The sequence below is a fragment of the Pleurodeles waltl genome, chromosome 8, assembly GCF_031143425.1.
Source record: "Pleurodeles waltl isolate 20211129_DDA chromosome 8, aPleWal1.hap1.20221129, whole genome shotgun sequence".
Classification (NCBI taxonomy): domain Eukaryota; kingdom Metazoa; phylum Chordata; class Amphibia; order Caudata; family Salamandridae; genus Pleurodeles; species Pleurodeles waltl.
The window spans coordinates 452,760,012-452,774,169 of NC_090447.1; the positions used below are offsets into that span (position 1 = coordinate 452,760,012).

The 14,158-nt window shown below is 45.2% G+C and overlaps 1 protein-coding gene across 1 annotated transcript in view; it reads left to right on the plus strand.

Moving 5' to 3' along the window:
• The window catches only part of EIF5B (eukaryotic translation initiation factor 5B), a 675,161-nt gene that overhangs the window by 557,728 nt on the left and 103,275 nt on the right, over positions 1–14,158 (plus strand). Inside the window, exons 16-17 of the mRNA XM_069204389.1 lie at positions 6,863–7,045; positions 7,199–7,360. Coding sequence (XP_069060490.1) covers positions 6,863–7,045; positions 7,199–7,360 — 345 coding nt within the window. The remainder of the gene's footprint in view (positions 1–6,862; positions 7,046–7,198; positions 7,361–14,158) is intronic.

Below are 14,158 nucleotides of genomic sequence, written 5' to 3' on the forward strand. Positions count from 1 at the left end.
TGCACATGCGGCCCTTACAACAGTGCCTATCATCACAATGGTCACAAGCACAGGGTCAACTTCTAGATCTGGTGTTGATAGACCGCCAAACATACATCTCGCTTCAATGGTGGAACAGTATAAATTTAAACCAAGGGCGGCCTTTTCAAGACCCAGTGCCACAATACGTGATAACGACAGATGCATCCATTACAGGGTGGGGAGCACACCTCAATCAGCACAGCATCCAAGGACAATGGGACATACAGCAAAGACAGTTTCATATAAATCACTTAGAACTGTTAGCGGTATTTCTAGTGCTGAAAGCATTTCAACCCATAATAACCCACAAATACATTCTTGTCAAAACAGACAACATGACAACAATGTATTACATAAACAAACAGGGAGGGACACACTCGACACAGTTGTGTCTCCTAACACAAAAAATATGGCATTGGGCGATTCACAACCACATTCGCCTAATAGCACAATTTATTCCAGGGATTCAGAATCAGTTAGCAGACAATCTCTCCCGGGATCACCAACAGATCCACGAATGGGAAATTCACCCCCAAATACTGAACACTTACTTCCAAATTTGGGGAACACCACAAATAGACCTATTTGCAACAAAGGAAAACTCAAAATGCCAAAACTTCGCATCCAGGTACCCACAACATCAGTCTCAGGGCAATGCGCTATGGATAAACTGGTCAGGGATATTTGCGTACGCTTTTCCCCCCTCTCCCACTCCTTCCATATCTAGTAAACAAGTTGAGTCAAAACAAACTCAAACTCATACTAATAGCACCAACATGGGCAAGACAACCTTGGTACACAACACTACTAGACCTTTCAGTAGTACCTCATGTCAAACTACCAAACAGACCAGATCTGTTAACACAACACAAACAACAGATCAGACATCCAAATCCAGCATCGCTGAATCTAGCAATTTGGCTCCTGAAATCCTAGAATTCGGGCACTTAGACCTCACACAGGAATGTATGGAGGTCATAAGACAAGCTAGGAAGCCTACCACTAGACACTGCTATGCAAATAAGTGGAAAAGATTTGTTTATTACTGCAATAATAATCAAATTCAACCCTTACACGCATTTGCAAAACATATAGTAGGATACTTACTACATTTGCAAAAGTCAAAACTAGCTTTCTCTTCCATAAAAATAAATCTTACTGCAATTTCAGCTTACCTGCAAATTACGCACTCAACTTCATTATTTAGGATACCAGTCATAAAAGCATTTATGGAAGGCCTAAAGAGAATTATACCACCAAGAACACCACCAGTTCCTTCATGGAACCTCAACATTGTCTTAAGACGACTCATTGGTCCACCTTTTGAGCCCATGCACTCTTGTGAAATGCAATACTTAACGTGGAAAGTTGCATTTTTAATTGCCATCACATCTCTAAGAAGAGTGAGTGAAATCCAAGCTTTTACCATTCAAGAACCATTTATTCAAATACACAAAAATAAAGTAGTTATACGGACAAATCCTACATTTTTACCAAAAGTAATCTCACCGTTCCACTTGAATCAAACGGTAGAATTACCAGTGTTCTTCCCACAGCCAGATTCTGTAGCTGAAAGAGCACTACATACATTAGACATCAAAAGAGCACTAATGTACTACATTGACAGAACAAAACTAATTAGAAAAACAAAACAACTATTTATTGCCTTTCAAAAACCTCATACAGGAAATCCAATTTCAAAACAAGGCATTGCCAGATGGATAGTTAAGTGCATTCAAACCTGCTATCTTAAAGCTAAAAGAGAGCTGCCTATTACACCAAAGGCACACTCAACCAGAAAGAAAGGTGCTACCATGGCCTTTCTAGGAAATATTCCAATGAACGAAATATGTAAAGCAGCAACATGGTCTACGCCTCATACATTTACCAAGCACTACTGTGTAGATGTGTTAACTGCACAACAAGCAACAGTAGGTCAAGCTGTACTAAGAACATTATTTCAAACTACTTCAATTCCTACAGGCTGAACCACCGCTTTTGGGGAGATAACTGCTTACTAGTCTATGCACAGCATGTGTATCTGCAGCTACACATGCCATCGAACGGAAAATGTCACTTACCCAGTGTACATCTGTTCGTGGCATTAGTCGCTGCAGATTCACATGCGCCCACCTGCCTCCCCGGGAGCCTGTAGCCGTTCAGAAGTAGATCTTGAACATTTTTACATTTGTAAATATATTACTTTAAAATTCACTATATACATATGTATTCACTCCATTGCATGGGCACTATTACTAGCATACACAACTCCTACCTCACCCTCTGCGGGTAAAACAATCTAAGATGGAGTCGACGCCCATGCGCAATGGAGTCGAAATGGGAGGAGTCCCTCGGTCTCGTGACTCGAAAAGACTTCTTTGAAGAAAAACAACTTGTAACACTCCGAGCCCAGCACCAGATGGCTGGATGTGCACAGCATGTGAATCTGCAGCGACTAATGCCACGAACAGATGTACACTGGGTAAGTGACATTTTCCACATATATATATATATATATATATATATATATATATATATATATATATATATATATATATATATATATATATATATATATATATAATTACAATCTGTCTGGGTGAGTTAGGTGCTTGCCTTGTCATCTAAGCCTCCATACCTCAGTGTTTCTGACAAGATGGTGCTTCGCTCTTGTGTCTTTCCTCCCAAAGGTGGAAACCCCATTTCATTTGCGACAAACTGTCACCCTGCCCATCTTCTTTGCTCTCCTGTGTCGCTCTAAAGAAGAGGAGTGTCTCCACCAATTGGACACAAAAAGAGAATTCTCGTTCTACCTTGACCACAAAAAGAGTCCCGGATGGATGACCTATTTGTTCTGGGATATGTGGTAGCAAAGTAAGGTCGGGCAGTACATTAATAAACCATTTCACGCTGGGTCGTTCTCTCTATTAAGATCTGCTACACCCTGGCTAAAAGCAGCCTCCTAAAGGATTACATGCCCATCTCACCAGAGGAAAAGCTGCAACCGTGGTGTTAGCTCGTGGAGTCCCCGTCCTAGACATCTGTCAGTCAGCAATGTGGGCATCCCTGCACAAGTTTGCCAAACAATACTGCCTGGACAGTCAGGTATGCAGGGACAGGCATTTTGCCATTTCGGTCCTGCAGGACTTTCTAGTTTGAAAAAATGTGTCCACAGCCACCGCCAGGAGGATATTGCTTTGGGTAGCTACTCTAAGTTAAAGAATCTGCAGCTAGAAGTCTCTATCAAATGAACTAGTTACTTACCTTTGGTAGCTTAATATCTGGTAGAGACTCTAGCTGCGAATACCTTACACATACCCATGTACCCTGTATGGGAAGTCATGATTAAAGTAACTGACACCCATGTGCCTGGGTGGTGCGTATATCGATGACCGCAACATCACTTCCGGTGTCAGTGATGCTATGTGGACCCGAACAGAGCCATCCGACTACATGCGCAGTGGTATTGCTCGAGCAGAAGTTTCTGGATCTGGTCTGACACCTGGGGAATTTCAAAGGTAAAGAATCTGCAGCTCGGTATTCTCTACCGGATAATGCGTTACAGAAGGTATGTTACCGAACTTGTTTGTTACCCCCTACTCTTCCACTCAAATGGTCCTTATTATATTTTGTTGCCCTTTGGAATCGCTGAGGTAATTGCATGGTTGGAAAGCTCGTCTAACCAAGTTTCAGTGAAAAACATCACATCAGAGTTTTCTTCACATAAAGAAATCAGCGTGTTTTGACTGTCTGAACATTTATCATGGCTGCAGATAAAATTTAATTCATACTGGGTACCGGTGTAGATAGGAGAGTATGTTTGTTTGTATGGGATATCGCATAACATGAAAACCACACAGCAAACAGAAGTAGTCATCCAAACAAGTAGGTGATAGGGGATTTAAAGTACATTTATGTGCTAGAGATAAACTAATGAATTGTTCATGGGTATAACATAAATGTTACTTTCTGAAAATCCCAGAGAATAGTGGCTTGTGCTAGCTGCTTCCAGGATGCTGGCTGGTGCAGACGGGCTTGCCTTTGGAGCACCCGCTGCACATCCCATCTCAAATACATGTAGCAAGCATGCAGCTAGAGCGTGCACTGCCCACAATTGCAGATCTAGCTGTTCCTTTCCTAGTAAAAATAGCTGAAGTAGAAAAAGGTTTTAGCTGCTCCCACCTCCCCTATGGTCTGCCCCTGATTGTGCAAATTCCCACAAAGTGCAACATAGCAGTTTCAGTACAGTTTTTAAGACTTAAAAAATCATTAAAAACACATAAAAACAGTTTTAACACCATTAGGCAGGACCTTGAGTGTATATGTTGTGTGAGGCGCAGATACATTCTTCCATTCTGTTGAGGAAGGGGTGAGAAAGATGCATTTGTACATACCCATGTATTTTGTATAGATCATATTCATTTTGTTGTTATATAGATAGGAAGAGCCGTGTTTAAGTGCAATCTGGAATTAAAGGTGCATGTTATTCATGCAGGGATAGAATTCCCGATTTTAACGTCTGGGCGGAGACAGAAAGAACCTCTGTTAGTTTGTGACTTTTTGAAGGGGTGTAGGAAGTTGGCTCTGTATGTGCTATTTCAAAGTAAGGAATAGCATGCACAGAGTCCAAGGGTTCCCCTTAGAGGTAAGATAGTGGCAAAAAGAGATAATACTAATGCTCTATTTTGTGGTAGTGTGGTCGAGAAGTAGGCTTATCAAAGGAGTAGTGTTAAGCATTTGTTGTACATACACACAGGCAATAAATGAGGAACACACACTCAGAGACAAATCCAGCCAATAGGTTTTGTTATAGAAAAATATATTTTCTTAGTTTATTTTAAGAACCACAGGTTCAAATTTTACATGTAATATCTCATTTGAAAGGTATTGCAGGTAAGTACTTTAGGAACTTTGAATCATTTCATTAGCATGTATACTTTTTACATAAAACACAATAAGCTGTTTTAAAAGTGGACACTTAGTGCAATTTTCACAGTTCCTGGGGGAGGTAAGTTATTGTTAGTTTTAACAGGTAAGTAAGTCACTTACAGGTTTCAGTTTTTGGTCCAAGGTAGCCCACCGTTTGGGGTTCAGAGCAACCCCAAAGTTATCACACCAGCAGCTCAGGACCGGTCAGGTGCAAAGGTCAAAGGGGTGCCCAAAACACATAGGCTTCAATGGAGAGAAGGGGGTGCCCCGGTTCCAGTCTGCCAGCAGGTAAGTACCCGCGTCTTCGGAGTGCAGACCAGGGGGGTTTTGTAGGGCACCGGGGGGGACACAAGTCAGCACAAAAAGTACACCCTCAGCAGCGCGGGGGCGGCCGGGTGCAGTGTGCAAACACGCGTCAGGTTTCCAGTAGTTTCCTATGGGAGACCAAGGGGTCTCTTCAGCGATGCAGGCAGGCAAGGGGGGGGGCTCCTCGGGGTAGCCACCACCTGGGCAAGGGAGAGGGCCTCCTGGGGGTCACTCCTGCACAGAAGTTCCGATCCTTCAGGTGCTGGGGGCTGCGGGTGCAGGGTCTTTTCCAGCGTCGGGAAATGGAGTTCAGACAGTCGCGGTCAGGGGGAGCCTGGGGATTCCCTCTGCAGGCGTCGCTGTGGGGGCTCAGGGGGGACAACTTTGGTTACTCACAGTCGTAGAGTCGCCGGAGGGTCCTCCCTGAATCGTTTTTTCTCCACCAGTCGAGTCGGGGTCGCCGGGTGCAGTGTTGCAAGTCTCACGCTTCTTGCGGGGAGTTGCAGGGGTCTTTAAATCTGCTCCTCTGTAACAAAGTTGCAGTTCTTTTGGAGCAGTGCCGCTGTCCTCGGGAGTTTCTAGTCTTTCTTGAAGCAGGGCAGTCCTCAGGGGATTCAGAGGTCGCTGGTCCCTTGGAAAGCGTCGCTGGAGCAGGTTTCTTTGGAAGGCAGGAGACAGGCCGGTAGGACTGGGGCCAAAGCAGTTGGTGTCTTCTGTTCTTCCTCTGCAGGGGTTTTTCAGCTCAGCAGTCTTCTTCTTCAGGTAAGTTGCAGGAATCTAAATCTTTAGGTTCAGGGAAGCCCTTAAATACTAAATTTAAGGGCGTGTTTAGGTCTGGGGGGTTAGTAGCCAATGGCTACTAGCCCTGAGGGTGGGTACACCCTCTTTGTGCCTCCTCCCAAGGGGAGGGGGTCACATCCCTAATCCTATTGGGGGAATCCTCCATCTGCAAGATGGAGGATTTCTAAAAGTTAGTCACTTCAGCTCAGGACACCTTAGGGGCTGTCCTGACTGGCCAGTGTCTCCTCCTTGTTGTTTTCTTTGTTTCCTCCGGCCTTGCCGCCAAAAGTGGGGGCCGTGGCCGGAGGGGGGGGGGCAACTCCACTAGCTGGAGTGTCCTGCGGTGCTGTGACAAAGGGGTGAGCCTTTGAGGCTAACGCTGGAATTTGATATTTTCATTTTCACTGAAGAGGGACAGTGCCACACCATACCAGTTAATTATGGTAGAAATGTAATAATCAAGGCTTGGAAAGAGAGTAAACTACGGAGGACACCTGACACTAATGAGAACCAGTGGCAGGGTAAATAACCCTTTTATCCATCAAAGGTCTCTAGAGGATCAGTGATTTTTCTCTGACCATGACTAGTTTATCTCACTGTATCTATAATGGTCTTTTCTAATAGCACATATTTGAATTAAAGCACGGCAAATACCCAGTCAGTTTTTATTGCTGACACATATTTGCAATGAGACTATATCTAATAGGATCTGTGACCTCTTTTTGTCTATGGGCTTACCAGAAATATTTAGCCATCATACCTTGGGTGTTATTATCACCAATTAAAATGTTCCCATCTCTGTCTGACTAATGTTTTATTTTTCTAGGGTCTTAATGCTGCTTTGTTCCATGAAAATAAGGACCCTCGCACTTTTGTTTCTTTGGTACCTACTTCTGCGCACTCCGGAGATGGCATGGGAAGTCTGATTGCCCTGCTGGTTGAGTTGACTCAAACCATGTTAGCGAAAAGGTTGGCACACTCTGAAGAATTGAGAGCACAGGTCATGGAGGTACGATAGTGTTAAGTTTTCTGGGAAAATCTGCCTTCTCAGTATTTTATGATTTTTTTCTTGCTTTTTGAGATGGCTAGAGCTAATGTAGACGGCATATTGCAGAGAAAATGAACGCGTATATCTTACATGGTTTCCTTGTGTTGCCTTTAGGTGAAATCACTTCCAGGCATGGGTACAACAATAGATGTGATTTTGATCAATGGTCGATTACGAGAAGGTGATTCAATCATTGTTCCTGGTGTAGAAGGTCCCATAGTAACACAAATCAGAGGTCTTCTCTTGCCCCCTCCAATGAAAGAGTTGAGAGTAAAGGTATGTATTTTGTGACATTTTCCGTACATATTTATGAAAAATTAGCTACTGTACAAATGGTCAGTATTGGATCAATGTAACATCAGCTGTGTTATTTACATTGTTCTTAATAAAAATGTATGTGCTTACTTTAAGGAGGATGTGTTGGTTATTGATATAATTAGCAAAATGTGTTAAATTGGAGAGGCTTATCAGCAGTAATGTGCACAAAAGGCAAGAAGGGTGTCAAAAAGAAAATCAGTAGATGCTCCTGTTTTTTCTTTTTGTTTGTTTTTTGAGAAAGAAGAAAATCCTACTGTTGCTTGGGATTCAAGTATGTTTGGTGATTGTTTGACCCTTTCTCAATCTATGTCCATCTAAACCTTCTGAAATAATTATGGATTTGTCTGTTAAATCTAAAAATATATATCTTTTTTATATTTTTAGTGGTCATTTTTAACTTGTTAGATACAAGTAACATAACTACATTTGCCATTGACTATGATATATATCACTGTTGTGATGCCAAGCTACACATAGTCAACATAAACTGTGGGTTGTATGCCCAATATGTAATAGAACATATTACATCACATTTCCCGTCTGGGCCTTTTCTGGAATCGACTGGTGGTATGCGGTTATGGGTGCCCAAAATCTCCTAAGAAACCTAACAGTATATTGGAGACTATTTATGGAAATCTTGTCTCTGTAATACTAAACACCATCCCTCGTCAACAAATGTGGCTAGGCAAACTCTTCAAGTGTAGTTTGGGTACTTTTTGTTTGAACTCTGTGTTTGAAAGCAGAACTGCTTTGTCCATCACATAATGTCTGTCCATGATGAAAACTTTTAATGTGGTCTGTTATGTACAATTGATCTCATCCTTGTTGTTGCTCAAACCCACCAAAAGGTTTTCCTAGGCTGACAACAGTTAGTGCCTTTGTGGATGATTAATTGCAAGTATGACTGAATATTAGAAAAAATACTATGTCAATCAAATTAATACAGCATGTTTAACACAGTCAAAACAACCCTACATTTCTCCTTAACCACATTTCTGAAGAATATTTTGTACAAAATATTTAAACTCCCCATGACAGCCTGTGGCCATAGCAAGCGTTTGCTGTTGACATCACTGGTCATCATTCATGGCACTAATTGTTTTTGTACTTCTTAAATACAGGCTCTCAAAATGTTTCTCTCTATTTAGGGGCCAGACCTAAATACACCCCGTGCGCCATCCTGATGTTTGTTTATTATCTTGTCTTTCTTAAAAGTAGGTGTAGTTAATATAAGGTTAACTGCTTTCAACACTTGCACATTTCCAAGATCTGTTCAGATCAATCATTTATCATTATCTCCAAATCTTTCCAAAGAAACCACTTTGATAATGCTTTTTCTTTCCTCTGTTTATTATGATTTCTGCAGCAGAGACAAATGCTAAACTCATGCTTATAGTGTACATAAGTGACAGTTCATAGTTTTACAGGCATTCAATACTCCCATTCTGGACCAGTCAGAGTTTCAAAAGTCAGTCTCATAGGAAATAAAGTATCTTGATGAGTAGCAGCTGTTAGTGGATTTGTTTTCAGAACTGAGGATCAAAGAAGTATACCGTTATAGCCATTAGTGTCAAAAATGAACTTGGGGATTACTAGTAACCTAAAGTTAGTTCAGGGAAGGTGGTGGTTTGAGTGTACTAATATAATATGTGGCACAAATCTGTTGGTATAGCCAATTGGAGTTTCCTCTGTACTGTAGTGAGTGCTTGAATGTAATTTCCTTTCACTGAGCCGGAGTACTAGGTACTAAGAAGAACCCCTAAGGCCTGTAGCACAAATTGTGCCACCCTAAGGGACACCTCACCAAGCACATGACCTGCTGCCATTACAGGCTGCGTGTCTTGGTGCAGACAAAAGTGAAAACACGACATGGCTCACAACCTCTGTGCTATGTCCACTAAACATTGCATGCAATATATGTAAGTCACTCCTCTATCAGGCCTTACGGCCCTAAGGCAGGGTGCATTGTATTACATCTGAAGGGAATATCTGCATGAGCAGATATGTCCCTGTTATGTGTTTGTTGATGCTCAGGCATAGTAGGTGACCAGGGAAGCCATTTTAAATACATATGCTGGACACTGAGTTTCCCAGCTCCATGATGGCTTCTTTGAATGTAGGGATGTTTGGTATCAAGCATCTCAGATTAATAAACCCTCACTGTTGCCAGTGAGGGATTTAATAATAACTGCACCCACAGGGCACCTTAGAGGTGTCCCCTGAAAATCTACCAGCTAGTAGTGGATTGACTGACTGGCCTTGGCCAGTTCAGCCACCATAGATGCACTTCTGGCACCCTAAGGTGAGAGCCAGTGCTCTTGAGGGCCAGAGACGAGAGTCTGCCAGGGGGAGGAGATGTTATGACCTCACCCAGGCAGGATGGACATTCCAGGGCAGGAAGCTTCAAAGGTTTCTCCAAATGGTGGAAATGGCTGACGTCCTTCCCCCCTCCCCTCCACCTCTGTCCTGACCCCACTTTTGACAGCAGTTCAGGTGGGAAAAATAGGCAGATTTGGAGGTGTGCCCACTTCATGCCAGTCCCACTACTAAGGTGGACGAGCTGAAGTGGACACTACTTTTTAAATTCCTCCATCTAGTTTGGAAGGAATTAGGCCACTAGTGTTAGGGTTATGCCCAGCAGAAGTGGTCATAGAAAGGGTGTAGTCACTGGAAAGGTAGCTAGCCCATTGGCTACTGTAGGAAAGTGCCATCTTTGTGGCATAGTTACCCCTACTTTTTGCCTGATGTTAGTGTGCTTGGATTGTGCTTCACTAGGATCATGCTAACCAGGATCCCAGTGACAGTGCTCTCCCCCCTAAATTTAGTTGGTTGCTTTTTACATCCACAATTGGCATACTAGTGTACCTATGTAAGTTCCTAGTATTTGGTACCTAGGTATCCAGGGCATTGGTACACCAGGGGTCCCCTATGGGCTGCAGCATGAATTATGCTACCCATAGGAGCCCATGCAAAGTTTGACTGCAGGCCTGCCATTGCAGCCTGCGTGAAAGGGTGCATGCACGTTTCACTGCCAAACCTAACCACTGCACTTAGACATTATAAGTCACCTCTCTGGTAGGCCCTTCAGCCCAAGGGCAGGGGGCTGGGTGCATGTCTCTCAGTGTGATGGTATCTCTGCATGAGCAGCATACTCCTACAAAGCCCAGGCCAATTCCTGGATGCTGTAAATGCGGGAAAGCCATCTTAAGGTATGTAGTGGACACTGGTCAATGCGAGTAGTCCAACTACATAATGGCTACTACGAACCTAGGCGTGTTTGGTATCAAACATGTTAGAATCATGAAACTGCACCGATTCCAGTGTTAGTTGCATGATACCATCTACTTTGGGGGTTTCCTATGGGATGCCCCAGTTCTGCCAGTGCAGCCTTACAGGGTCCAGCTGCCAGCCTGCGCTGCTGCTGACCCCAGACATGATTGTGCCCTCCTGCTGATGAGCCAGGCTCAAGCTGCAGGAGCAAAACAAAGGATTTCCTGCAAGGGAGAGGTGTGCCCACCTCTCCCTCTGTATTAGTTCTCTAAGTGGTGGGGTGGCCTCTGAGCACCACCAGACTGCTTTAAAGGGCACATTTGGTGCCCTCCTTGCATAATCCGGTTTGCACCAGTTTAGGAACCCCCTGGTTCCCACTCTGGTGCAAAACTACTCAAAGGACAGGGGAGTAACCACCCCCCTGTCCAGCATCTCACCTAGGGAAATGCCGAGAGCTCTGCCAGGTGGGCACTAGATTGTGCAGTCTTGAAAATACGATGTGCAGAGGCCCCTGGGAGTATCTGGTTGGTTAGGCCAGGTAGGAGATGTCCCTGACCCTCACTGATAGGTGGGTCATTGGAGAGAGTGACTGTAGGAACTTTGCTCTGTATGCACTATTTCAAAGTAAGGAATAGTATGCACAGAGTCCAAGGGTTCCCCTCAGAGGTAAGATAGTGGCAAAAAGAGATAATACTAATGCTCTATTTTGTGGTAGTGTGGTCGAGCAGTAGGCTTATCAAAGGAGTAGTGTTAAGCATTTGTTGTACATACACAGGCAATAAATGAGGAACACACACTCAGAGACAATTCCAGACCAATAGGTTTTTGTATAAAAAAATATATTTTCTTAGTTTATTTTAAGAACCACAGGTCCAAATTTTACATGTAATACTTCAAATGAAAGGTATTGCAGGTAAGTACTTTAGGAACTTTGAATAATCACAATAGCATATATATTTTTCAAATAAATCACATATAGCTATTTTAAAACTAGACAGTGCAATTTTCACAGTTCCTAGGGGGAGTAAGATTTTGTTAGTTCTTGCAGGTAAGTAAACCACCTACGGGGTTCAAGTTTGGGTCCAAGGTAGCCCACCGTTGGGGGTTCAGAGCAACCCCAAAGTTACCACACCAGCAGCTCAGGGCCGGGCAGGTGCAGAGTTCAAAGTGGTGCCCAAAACGCATAGGCTTCAATGGAGAAGGGGGTGCCCCGGCTCCAGTCTGCCAGCAGCTAAGTACCCGCCTCTTCGGAGGGCAGACCAGGGGGGTTTTGTAGGGCACCGGGGGGGGACACAAGTTAGCACAGAAAGTACACCCTCAGCAGCACGGGGGAGGCTGGGTGCAGTGTGCAAACACACGTCGGGTTTCTAATGGAAATCAATGGGAGACCAAGGGGTCTCTTCAGCGATGCAGGCAAGGGGGGGCTCCTCGGGGTAGCCACCACCTGGGCAAGGGAGAGGGCCTCCTGGGGGTCACTCCTGCACTGGAGTTCCAATCTTTCAGGTCCTGGGGGCTGCGGGTGCAGAGTCTTTTCCAGGCGTCGGGATCTGGGAGTCAGGCAGTCGCGGTCAGGGGGAGCCTCGGGATTCCCTCTGCAGGCGTCACTGTGGGGGCTCAGGGGGGGGCAACTCTGGCTACTCACAGTCTCGTAGTCGCCGGGGCGTCCTCCCTGAAGTGTTGTTTCTCCACAAGTCGAGCCGGGGGCGTCGGGTGCAGAGTAGCAAGTCTCACGCTTCCGGCGGGAAACGCAGTTGTTTTAAAGTTGCTCCTTTGGAAACAAAGTTGCAGTCTTGGGTGAACAGGGCCGCTGTTCTAGGGAGTTTCTTGGTCCTTCTAAAGCAGGGCAGTCTTTTGAAGGGGGGAGACAGGCCGGTAGAGCTGGGGCCAAAGCAGTTGGTGTCTCCGTCTTCTCTGCAGGGTTTTTCAGCTTAGCAGTCCTCTTCTTCTTAGGTTGCTGGAATCTGAGTTCCTAGGTTCAGGGGAGCCCCTAAATACAGAATTTAGGGGTGTGTTTAGGTCACGGAGGGCAGTAGCCAATGGCTACTAGCCCTGAGGGTGGCTACACCCTCTTTGTGCCTCCTCCAAAGGGGAGGGGGTCACATTCCTATCCCTATTGGGGGGATCCTCCATCTGCAAGATGGAGGACTCCTCGTTTTTCTCATTATCTCCTCCGGCCTTGCCGCCAAAAGTGGGGCCGTGGCCGGAGGGGGCGGGCAACTCCACTAGCTGGAATGCCCTGTGGTGCTGTAACAAAGGGGGTGAGCCTTTGAGGCTCACCGCCAGGTGTTACAGCTCCTGCAAGGGGGAGGTGATAAGCATCTCCACCCAGTGCAGGCTTTGTTAATAGCCACAGAGTGACAAAGGCACTCTCCCCATGTGGCCAGCAACATGTCTGGTGTGTGGCAGGCTGCTAAAACCAGTCAGCCTACACGGGTAGTTGGTTAAGGTTTCAGGGGGCACCTCTAAGGTGCCTCTGGGGTGTATGTTACAATAAAATGTACACTGGCATCAGTGTGCATTTATTGTGCTGAGAAGTTTGATACCAAACTTCCCAGTTTTCAGTGTAGCCATTATGGTGCTGTGGAGTTCGTGTTTGACAGACTCCCAGACCATATACTCTTATGGCTACCCTGCACTTACAATGTCTATGGTTTTGCTTAGACACTGTAGGGGCACAGTGCTCATGCACTGGTGCCCTCACCTATGGTATAGTGCACTCTGCCTTAGGGCTGTAAGGCCTGCTAGAGGGGTGACCTATCTATACTGCATAGGCAGTGTGAGGTTGGCATGGCACCCTGAGAGGAGTGCCATGTCGACTTACTTGTTTTGTCCTCACCAGCACACACAAGCTGGCAAGCATTGTGTCTGTGCTGAGTGAGGGCTCCCCAGGGTGGCATAAGACATGCTGCAGCCCTTAGAGACCTTCCCTGGCATCAGGCCCTTGGTACCAGGGGTACCAGTTACAAGGGACTTACCTGGATGGCAGGGTGTGCCAATTGTGAAAACAAACGTACAGGTTAGGGAAAGAACACTGGTGCTGGGGCCTGGTTAGCAGGCCTTAGCACACTTTCAATTCAAAACATAGCATCAGCAAAGGCAAAAAGTCAGGGGGTAACCATGCCAAGGAGGCATTTCCTTACAGTGACCACAACCCCCTTCCAGAGTTATTTAAGGGCTCCCTTGCGGTTAGGTCCTCGGATTCATCAGGGAACTCTCTGCAAGACATCTTCTGCCCCTGGCCTCCGAAACTGCTCCTGGTCTTTGCCTGGAGCCAAACAAGTCTGCTTCTGGTGGGAAGGATCCCACTACAACATTAGTTCTTCAGATCCTGCAAGAATTCTACAACGTCTAAGGCTGTGCATCCTCCAGGGTCACAAGGACTCAGTTTGCACCAGGAAGCAAGAAGGAATCTCTGTTGGAGTGAAGGAGTCACTTCCCTGCAACCACAGGCACCTCAAGGCATCGTCGGCAGGTTGTGGGGTCTGC